Genomic DNA, 11,634 nt, shown 5'->3' on the forward strand with positions numbered 1-11,634 from the left:
CTACAACAACATTTGGTACAGTTCATGGTAAAAAGAAACCCTCCAAAATACACTCGGCTGACAAACAAACCTCTTGTCATCCATACTCAACAACCTCTGTCTCTGTCTGTCTGTCTCTCTCTCTCTCTCTCTCTCTCTCTCTCTCTCTCTCTCTCTCTCTCTCTCTCTCTCTCTCTCTCTCTCTCTCTCACTGGCGTTCTTGCGAAACCCATAGCGTGAAGGGCATACACAGAATACGGTCTTGGAATAATGACAGGCTTTTTCAGACATAAAAAATCACACCCGTTTCAATGACTCTGCATCGTGCAGATCGAACCTTGAGATTCCAACATAGTCGTGTGGTGCGCATCCACCATAAGGATCGCTGGCGCTCTACTCTAAGTGTGTTTACGTCTCCGCCAGAACGTCCCACCCCCTATGGGCGTGACCCGCGGATGAAAAGGGGCGGTCCCCTGGGACCCTGACTCACAGTGGTGTCGAGAGGAGGCCGTATTGATCGGGGCCTTTTCTCAATTCCTCAACTCACCCCGAGCCTGTCATGGGTCCGCCTCGCTAGCCCTGGCTGCTTTTATCACCATCGATATTGGTCGAGTTGGCCTGGAAATTGTTGGCCGCAGATTGGCGGTCACAAGGACTCCTTGTGTTCGAGAGGGAAACTTTGCCTGGAGGAAGTCTTTTTCTTACGTGTCTTTTTCTTCGCTTTTTCTTGTTTTACTTATTTTCTACTTACAGGGTAGATGGGGATGACACTGGTTGGTCCCAATTCTTTCAATCCTTCTCGACCCCCCCCCCTCTCCAATCCCTCGTTGTCTTACTTTCATTTACCATTAACTGACCTTTACAGATCCATCGCGGCGCTCTTTAGTTTAAATAAGACACACACAAACGAAGACACCGTGGAATCACGATCATAGTCTCAAAACAATTGAAGCAATTTTTTTGGGTTATTTGTTAAGCCTGCTGTCAAGCCAATGAAGGGACTCAGTCTTGAGTTAGGGGCCGTTTTGAAAAGAGGTTATTTAATCTGATCTTGAATTCAAGACTTCACTCGATTTTCCTTTGTGGTCTTCAAATGTTTTCTTAGCCGATAACCATTTGAAGGTTTGAAGCCTTGAATACAACAAGAATACTCTCCCCCCCCCCCCACCCACCGAAACATCGTTTCACAACACTGCAGATTCATCCAAATCGCACATTGCTAACATGCTAGTTACGTGAACTAGGTTTTAAATATATTATATAACTTACTAATTACCTTTGTGTATACATTGTAGCTATGAAAACAAGCACTTCGTCAAAGTAATGCTAAATCTAGACCTGGAATATTTTGTCACCATCGATACTGGTTTTAAAATTTCTCGCCAAAAATTTCGGTCTCGTCGTCTTTAGGGCTAAGTTAACAATATTCTTACTGTGACACCGCTCAGAAAGAGACTGGAAGCCGTTACTAGTATTCCACTATCTTCCTCATCCTTGTGTCGTTCCTTATATATTATGTCATTACCATTTTCTCAGCGCAATGTCTCCAACGTCACGACTTTATCCTTGATTTGATCTCAAGAAAACAAACATTTTTTCACTCAACTTTTGCCTCTTTGGAATCTTATTACCCAGCATTCAAGAAATCTTACCTCAAACAGAATAAGTTACTTATGCATGAATGTTGTTACTTGTGATTATGCGACTCTTCCTTTTTAAACTGAACGTTAACGTAACCCGATAAGCCCAGAACCTTTTCAATAACGGGGATTCTTGGTGGGTAAAGCCCCTCCAAACTTAAAAGCGTATGGGGATTGGGGGGGGGGGTGTAGTGCCGCAAGCTTATAAAGAATTAGGTTGTTTTTATTAATATATGGAGTCTTTTTGCATGTGCCACATTAAATAAGAAAGCCTGCAAATAATAATTTGATGTCCAAAGATTGACTTTGAATGAATGCATTATACATGGCTTGAGAATCTGATCAAGACACAGAAACGGCCAAATAAAAGATGACTAGGTAAAATTCACAGAAAGTATTCTTTTTCTTTAAAACAAAATGTCTTACTTGTGAAAATGAATGAGTCGTATCATAAAATGTTTGTGGTGTTCCCCAAGAGTTTTGTTCTGATCTGGTAATCCGTTACGTTTGAAATTGAGTTTATGACAAAATGTGTCAAAAGCAAAAGTGAGATACATTTATTCTTTTAAATGGACTCCAACTCCTCCTGCCCCCCCCCCCATTCGTCGCTCCCAAGAGCTGTGCCGGGAAACTCAGCGGTCTTCTCTTCTCAGAGTTATTTGACAAATTAATGTTAACATCCAGCTCATGCTGTTTTGACTCGTGTCACATCAAGTTCTTAGAGCAATTGAACATCTGTGAGAAATAAATTCAGTACAAAAGATTACTTTTTAAATTCATTTTGACATCTGTGCGTTTGTCGTCTGCATATCATCTTCATGAATCGAAAAGAGACAGGTACGCTGTCCAATTAAATAAATCAATAAGATTATTTCCCTCTGATTAAAAAAGACAACCCAGTTTCTTTTAGATAAATTGGGTATATTATTCAGATTTAGCATTTTCTCTGAAAAGATTTTAAAAACAAAAACAAAGAATGTGTACATAGAGAAACAGAAACTGACATCTCAACGTCGTGTCTTGGAGGATAGAGAGACAAGTCTGCGAGTGTTCTCCGAGGGAATTCCTTTGTACAAACCAGTGGAGAATATGGACCTCACGGGAGTGCTTCCAGCATTGCCCCGGCCGCTCGAGGCAGAGGCTCAAAGTCATTAATCAAAATGCAAGAGGCAGCTAAGAAATCTGGCGCCACGTGACCACACCAGCTCGCCATTTGGCCGATGAGGCCAGTAACACGTGATCTGTTGCACAATTGACCAATTTCTGATGTCCGGAAATTTCTATGCTAACATCCAGTCTTACAATTCGTCTGGATATTATGTGCCAAGTGCAGATTGCTTCCGAGGCTGTGAAATTGTTCTCACGCCAATTGAGCTGATTTCCGGGACAAAAACCCGACTTGCTTGCCAGCCGCTCTGCAAGTCGCCAGCGTCAAACCCGTTCCTATTTCCAAACATAGCCGGCTGGCGCACACTCCCTGCACGTGCATTGACGGCTAGTGCGTGAGCGAGAACTCTGGCTCGTGTAATGAGTCTCTACCCACAATACACTTGGCACACAATCTAACCAATCAAAGCCTGCTCGAACAATGCATCAAAATCAACTCATTCAATACGACACTAGACGGGTTTTCTCTCGTCAGCGTCTAATCAAATTAAAAAGTCTTTCTCTCAAATGCCAGCATGAAACGATTACCTCGTAAGCCTTGTCGCCCTTGCTGGTAGACGCCGCCGTTATTGCCACTTCTCATTTCCTGCACAAGTTACTTTTTCCGGGAGGCAATTTAATTTTGATTCTATTTCTCAAATCAGGGGACGTTTTATTGCCAATGATTAGAAATCGAAGTGTTATTCAACAGAAGCTGTCGTGAGCCGCTCAGACATCTGACATAAAAACACACATTCGCAAACACAGCAAATGTACTTTAGCTTCGTTATGTACGTAAGTCTGGACTTTAAATCGCACTCTTTTCTCTGATCTTTCCCCTCTCCCTACTTGCTCGCTATCTCCCGCACTTTCTCCTCTCTCTGCCCCCCCCCCCAATCTTTTGACCCCCCCCCCCCCCCTTTTCTCTGTCCGTCTACCACTATCATTCTCTCTCGATGATCGAAAACGTTAACATTTTTTTCTGTTCTCCTGTTCTGTTGATTTGACCACAATATATTTCAAAAGTCTTCCCCTGTTGTTTTTACGATTTTGAAAAAAAATTCTTGTGGCATATTCGTTCTTTCCTTCTTCTTATAAAAATAATCTAAAAATAAATGCGAATACCGAACTAGACAATCTAAAACGTTTCCCATCCCACGCAATGAAATGTCACATCTGCCCCATGAGCTAAGATAAACTTTCCCAAATACTTGGGTTGTGATTATAAAATGACAAGCCAAATTCCTCTTCGAATTAATTTGGGCCTGTGACACGGACAGATCCAACAATAATGACAAGAGAAGAATCATCTTTTTTGGTAAATTGAATGCAACGTGTGGTCTGAAATAAGTAATCCCCCGGTTTTGATTTGCACCTGACTCATGGCAATTAATATTTAAAGCTGTAGTAGACTTGGCAGCAGGTGGTATTACTATTCAAGCTGCTTGTAAGACTAGGTTAGAGCGATATTAAGTTCAGAATTTTCGCAATCCTTTTTCAGTTGGGTCAGGAATTTTTGAAGAAGCACGTCGTGCTAGCTACACATTTGTTAAAAGAAAAAAATATGATTGTAGAATACCGTCTCTTTGAGTGTTTGTCTTGAGTAAATGATTGTTTTCTGGGTTTTTTAAATACTTTTCGGATGAGATTCCATGACTCTGAAACAAGGAAACGAATCTTGACCAAGGAAACATCAACTTTCTTCACCAGCAACATCAATGTGTTTGAGTTCGAAGCCTCAGAAAGAAGGTTTCTTCGCCTGGAGTGTGGCTGTGGGCACGGTCCTGATCAGTTTACCCAACGGCTCTCCTTTCGATTTGACCATCTGGACAAGATACGTCAGATCTTACTTGAGATACCATTGCTGCACAGACTGCAAGCACAACGATCCCACCTGGATATCGTCTCTCTTTCTGGTAAATGCCTCATGTGCTCACAGAACCACGGTTTCTTTTATCAGTATTTTTAAAACTGCTAGGGGCCACTGTATTAGCAGGCCTGAAAAATGATTTTTGAAAAAATGTTCTTCGTAAAAAAAAACTATTTCTCTTGACTAGAAAGAGTAATGATTTTGATGCGAATAGCATAGTGTGCGAATGATGGAAACGTGGTTACTTAAAATAAATGCTATTAACTACCACCCCCTTGCCTTTCACTGAGTCGAGGGCATCTTGTCTAAAAGCACATTTAGTTCCATATCTGTCATCACAGAACATGTTTTGCATATGTTGCTACTTGATCAGTTACTATTTACAAGTGTGCAAAAGGTTTCTGGGCTTAAGCTTAAGATTAAAGCTTAAAAATTAGATGAGTGAGTTCGTCTCTGAATCGTCTATTTCATGTTATTTGTTATATGATCTAACAATTATCTGATAGTACAGTGGCAAACAAACATTGAGATAACCAAACTTTATCTTCAAAAGTATAATGCATATCAAACATTATGGGAATTCAGTGGTCTACCGAACAATAATTTTTCTTCCTTTCATAGCCAGTCTCATGTGCGCTCGATGTGGGTACCTTTGGTTCAGATTATGTCCTAAATATCTAATTATTTCTGCTGGTTGTTTTGTTTTCTCACGGCTCTGGTGTGATTGACCTCTCTTTAGAGGATTACTTTTGTACTCTTCGCCCTTTGTTTCTCAGAAGAATGTGCTCCCTTATGAATCTTGTTGCTCTCAGTTGTATTAGCTTCTTTCCTTTCTGTCTCCCTTAAACTATCTTCTAAGCCTATTTTCCTCATTACCAGGTTATTCACTATTTCAATGAATTATGTTTTCAATACTTATAGACATAAAAATAACAAATAAGAGCAATAGAACTCAAAACCAAAGCGCGCCGCGCATGCGCACACATACACACTCACACATATCACATACACATACACAAACACACACACTCACGCACATACACGCATAAACACATACACACTCAAACACAAACACACACTCACAGACAGACACACAAACAAACAAACACACACACAAACACAAACACACAAATACACCACACCAACAAAGAGCGTCTACTACACTATAGACAATCCACAGCACTGACTATTGTTTGTATATTATTGTGTACACCTCAAATTCAAACGTTCTTTGATGCAAATCTCCAGGTTTCACAGTCCATCTCGCTCCTCCTTGCCCCGCGGCTCTCGCGGGTTCTGGGCCCAAAGACATGTCAGGCGGTAGCGGCTCTTCTCCACGACCTCGCCTGGCTCTTGTGTTGCGTCACCGCTGCGCATGCGTCAGCATCTGCAACCTTGACATTAGCTGTCCTGCCTGGCCTCGCTTCGGGTGTAATGCTGGCCGTAAATTTGACCTACGTGGCGAACTGGCTTCCTAATAGAGTTGTCATGGTTACCGCGTGCGTCGTTACAGCTCCAGGGATTGCAGCCATTTTCATTAATAAGCTGACATCCGCATATGTGAACCCTCGTTACATCAAACCGAACGTTCTAGAGGATGGGAGGATATTTTATGAAGCACCCGACGTTTTGGATAAAGTTCCAATGACTTTCGTGATAGTGTCAGTTGTTTCATTCTGTGTTCATCTAATCGGGATTTCGTTATTAAGTAATCCGCCACAAGAAGTACAGCAGGTTAAAAAGGAGACGGAAGAAATTGAGCTCCAGGAACTGCACCATAGAGATACCACTGCTCACACAAATCCAACAGAACTCCAACACCACTACAAAAGTCGCTCTGAGAGTGGAATGAGCAGTCTTTCCTCGCTCGACGGGAAAGAGGAGCTGAAGACATTGGACGAAAAAGGACAGTGTCAAGAAAGAACTTGTCCTTACAGTTACAGTTCTTCCACAGAAACCCAACCTTTGGGATCCGGGAGAATCTGTGAATATAGCTCATTTATGACGACTGACTTGATAAGAGATACTTCTAACACTACTGAGACTTCTGGTAACCTTAGCAGTTCAAGTTTCGAGTCGAATACATCAAAATCCACTGCGCTAACACTCTCTATTTTGAAAGACTGTTGTTGGAAAAGAGATGAGAGGCACCTGTTTTGTCAATTACTGACTAAAGCAAAATCTAAAGACAGTATTTTTTCTTCGTCGATGTCAGATCTATCTTGCAGCTCGCCATTCCATGCTATAAGGAGAGAAACTCTTTACGTCTTATGCTTTTCTGTCTTAGCCATTAATAACGGCGTTCTCTTGGTCTCCATCCTCTGTGGACCTGTGGCCCACGACTGGAATAAAAACAAAAAAGAATCAGACTTTAGTCAATATCTAGGTGCAATGTCGGCCTTTCTTTTGACTATGATGGAAAGCTTTCTTGTTGAGTTCTCAACTCTTGGTATAAAAAAGGCATTATCGCTTAATTTAGCTCTAAATGCATTGCTACTCTCCTTTTGGGTTTTCACAATACGGGTGGGGGAATGGCTCTTCCTGGTTTGGACAACCGTGCTGTTAGGTGTACAAAAAGCTACAGATTTCCTGTTTCCTATCTCGGCCCTACGATACTTCGGAAGTGAGTATTATATTATGACTTTTGGTATAGTCATGACAGCAACGATCCTCAACAACACTGCGATTTTAACAGGAGTTGACCTGCTTTATAAAGTGGCAAATTTGTACGTTTGGCTAGGTCTTGGGAGCTCTTTCTTGAGTTTGTCGGCACTTGTCGTTGTGCTTGTGTTCCTGAAGTGAGGAGTGGAGAGGGTATGCTGTATGCCAGAGCGAAATAGAAACTTGCTGGAGTAACACAAGAAAGGACAGTTACACTGATTTAACTAATGTATAAAAAAACACAACAGAAGCATAGCGTGTGTGGTGGATCTTTTAGGCGCTTTGCAGTCGCTATTGCATATATAGAAGTGACCTGATTTCGATTCCCGAGAGGGAAGAACTTTTATCGAGTATCTCGGTCTTTCTGCTGGGATGTTGTGTCCCTCTCAGCTTGGGTTGGCACGAAAAGCAGGATCGAAACCCAATTCTTGTTTGATCTTGCATTAAAAAAAAAATTACACGCCCGTTAGATCCACATTGTCCATTGCATGCTTTGCAATTTGACGACATGCGTCTTTTCATCTGTCTTTTTAGGCGACTGGTTCGTACCCCATCCAGATTGCACAAGACAACACACCCAAACATGATACACACACACACACACACACACACACACACACACACACACACACACACACATACACACACACACACACACACACGAAATCACACACTAGCACAGGCACCTGCAAATGCTTACATAAAACACACACTCAGACACATACTCACACTTACTCAGAAACACTCACAACTACCAACTCCACCCCCACCCCCCGTCCCCGTAGTTCCATCACTCCTACCGTCCACCGTCTCATGTTCCCCTGACCGCCCCCCATGCATAATTGCCTGCAGTATTTGCATGCGATTCCGTTGTTTGCCTTCTATAGAGTTGAGTACTTCCTCATAATTCTCACCCCACTCTCTGTAATTCCCTAATCGCCACACGCACTCCTTTCGCAGATCGTGTGTCCCAGCGGCTTATCGGGCACGGAGCACAATCGCTAGGCGACCGTGAAATTCTTTTACGGCCAATTACTGTCTTGAGCGGGGAGGAAAGGGGAACGGAGTCGCCTTTGATATAATACATTAATATTGGCCGGAGAGGGCCCCCAAAAAGCAACGGCTGGCCCGTGTCAATTTCCCGCCATTCGATGCTATCGCACACATAACGGAAATGAAGGTCGACCCAGACACTTGACGACATTTCCTTTTCCAAACCGCTATCTGCTCTTCTTCCATAATATTCAACCATTCAGCCCTTCATTCTTTCCGCCTTTCATTTATACGGTAGTATCAAAATGTTTCGTTCCCGATCCATCTCTGTGTATGGGCTCAAAGAATTTTTTCTCGAATTTTTTATTTGTACATTTAGCCTACCATTACTGCGCATCATTGCTGGCCTTACAAGGCCGCTAATGTCTGCACACAGCAATGTTCTAACAATTTAAACAACTGAACCGAAACTGCAAATTGCAACAAAAAAACAACAACAACAACAAACAAACAAAAAAGTTGAAGAAACCTTTAAAAAGGTAAAACAAAGATAAATAAAACGGAAAGGAAGTTAACATCGGCAAAAGCTCAGGCGACGACGCTGGCGACAACTGAAACAGTGGTAACAATGACAGTGACACTGGGCCACAATGTAAGAACTACATTGTGTTCAGAGGATACTTTGTAACAATGTGTACATTTTCGCATAACTGATCCAACATATCATTGTTCTGAATAATGTTATCGATCAATATATTGTTATGTTCATGGATTCTTTGTTTGATCTCACCATGAGTTCATCCTTTCAATAAACTCCATTAAAGTTATTTCTGTGCCACTGTTTGTATATCATATTGTGTTCTTCTACTTACATGTGTTTGTTTTGTTTTTTTCAAACATTCGCCAAGGGTTATATTTGCATGTGCGTAAGCATACATCGTGTAAATATATTATTTTCTATATTATATTTATGCGCAGCTATGTAAGAGCGTTCAACCATTCAGCTTTAGAAGAATTTAGGTAAAACAATCACTCGTTGGGAAAATCCAGCAAAGACACCCCCACCCCCTTTTCCCAGATAAAGAAGACAACAAATAAAAGAGCAACAACCAAAAGAACAAAACAAAACAAGCAACCGATCCTCCCGAAACACACACATAAACGCACACATAATACACACACACACACACACACACACACACACACACACACACACACACACACACACACACACACTCACATACGTGCATTCACTCACGCGCGCGCATGCACGCACGCACCTTTTTTTTACACCTTACATTCAAACCGTACCGAGAAAACAGATTACTGGTGAAAGAGGTCTACTGGTCAAAGTCGAACCACCAGCTTTCAGTATTGTAGTGTGCTCACTTACTCTATTGAGTAACACAAAATAAAAAGAAAGAAAAGAAAACATGCATACAACGCAGAGTTTATTGGGGTTTTTGAGAAAGGTGCAGACCGTTGTACTGGCTATAACATGCTCACATGAGGCAGAATCAATCTTCTACAGGCGTGAAAGGTGCCGTAAAAGCACGCACATTACGTACCTCGGCACCAAAGATGCAATAACGGTGTCTTGGGAACGACAAGAAACAGCTAATGGTTACTTCCAGTTGAACATATGAGTGACGTTTGCTGTCTTTTCACCCATTATCCTTTCTCTTTTCTGTTGTTGTGGTCCCTTAAGAGACCAAAACCAGAGCGGCCATGTAATTCTAGTCCTTTGTCTTATTTACCTGGAGTGCGAGAGGAGTGTGCCATGGCCCAATGGCAGTGGGAGAATACGGAAAAAGTAACACGGCAGGTAGAAATAACAGACGAACTAGGAAGAAGTAAGGTAATAATAACAGATTGCGTCTGCCAACCTTCAGCAACAGGCAGCTGGGAGATATCAGTCCGATATAATGATATACGTAGATTGTTCACCCCCGCGGGACTCGATGGCTTGGATGCACGGGGATGAGAGAATGCCTGAGCGTTCCCCGCTCTTCAGAAGTTGAGTTGAGTTTTATTGAACCCATGACGCCGTTCCTTTCCGCCAGTGCCAAAAAACATTTTGGGATCTCTTCAGTGTCGTATACAGACACTGTGAGGCTCACAGGGTATGCAAGGCTTTCGAACTCAAATTCGTCATTGAGACCCTGGCTCTAAAGATTTCCTAGCAAAATCAAAGAGAATATAAATTTAGAATACCAAAAAAACCCACAAACGAAACCCAATGTAGAACCTAGAGTTTAACGTTGTACCGTGATTGTTAATTGGGATCCATGGTCTGTTCGTTTTTGGTTGTGACCACTGGTAAATCGTTTTGAAGTCCGACCAATAGGACGAAGACACGAAGCATAGCTGCTTATTCTGCATTCGACGAACAAATGTATTGTTGAGGTTCGAACCCATGTAAGATAAAACATTCTCCCTTCTTTTCGGATACTTTCCCTCTATTCCAAGTCTGATGCTCCATTTCTCAGGGAGACTCGTCCTTAGACCTGTCTTAAGGGAAAGACATGTGAAGGACAAGGTTCGATAATTAATTTTTGTTAATATAATATGGACTCTCGTCATGACCGAGCACCTTTCTACACTATGCAACAATTTTTGAGCAGACAAGAAACTTGATGACGAGATAGGACGACTGGTTTTGAGCCCAGCGGATTCTAAACTCTCCATCAGTATACAGAAGCACGAGTTTTGAAGTCTACTTGGGTTAGACTTTATGTCTGTGTTCTGAAATATTCGTCTACTGTCTTCTGTTTTTGTTTTCTGTTTTTTAAATTAAAATTGATGAATCTAGCACAGCATCTAAGGACATCAACCGTTTGATCACCCCACCCCCCAACTTCTTCAGGACCATCTGTGTTCGAGTTCTAGCAAGCGCGCATCTGGACCGCTTAAAAGCTTTTACGAATCTCCATGTCATCCTCAATAAGATAGAGTTCTTATTTATAGACCAAGCGCATTAAGCTTGGCTTTTTTTGTTCAAAGATCGCAACAGGTTGATAAATACTAAAGAACATAATTGGGCGACGACTGGAGAAGCAAGGTACATTGTGTACATAAAGGTATATTATATACATTAGAGTTTAAAGTCAGCGCAAAGCCTGCAGTGGTTAAGCACAAGTACTTAACAAAGAACTCAGTGGCTATTACTACAGATTTCAGAAGGTCATTGACCCAGCATTTGTAAACAAAGAAGCTGACTATAAGGAGCTACATTTGTTATGATAAGTGGTACATGTAACTGACACGTTTGAATGAAACGTTTAAATAGAGATTGAGAGAGAGAGAGAGAGAGAGAGAGAGAGAGAGAGAGAGAGAGAGAGAGAG

At 41.8% G+C, this 11,634-nt stretch overlaps 1 protein-coding gene across 6 annotated transcripts in view; it reads left to right on the forward strand.

Moving 5' to 3' along the window:
• LOC101851313 overlaps positions 1-9,120 on the forward strand; it is a 16,544-nt gene extending 7,424 nt beyond the window's left edge. For 2 of the 6 annotated variants that reach the window (XM_005089894.3, XM_035970070.1), the window contains exons 2-3: positions 4,413-4,681; positions 5,884-9,120. In XM_005089894.3, coding sequence (XP_005089951.2) covers positions 4,413-4,681; positions 5,884-6,113 — 499 coding nt within the window. In that variant the 3' untranslated portion in view covers positions 6,114-9,120. The remainder of the gene's footprint in view (positions 1-4,412; positions 4,682-5,883) is intronic. The other 4 variants (XM_005089895.3, XM_013083148.2, XM_035970082.1 and 1 more) reach the window with 2 other exon arrangements.
• The last annotated feature ends 2,514 nt before the right edge of the window (positions 9,121-11,634 follow it).

This window comes from Aplysia californica, unplaced genomic scaffold, assembly GCF_000002075.1.
Source record: "Aplysia californica isolate F4 #8 unplaced genomic scaffold, AplCal3.0 scaffold00010, whole genome shotgun sequence".
In the NCBI taxonomy this organism is placed as follows: domain Eukaryota; kingdom Metazoa; phylum Mollusca; class Gastropoda; order Aplysiida; family Aplysiidae; genus Aplysia; species Aplysia californica.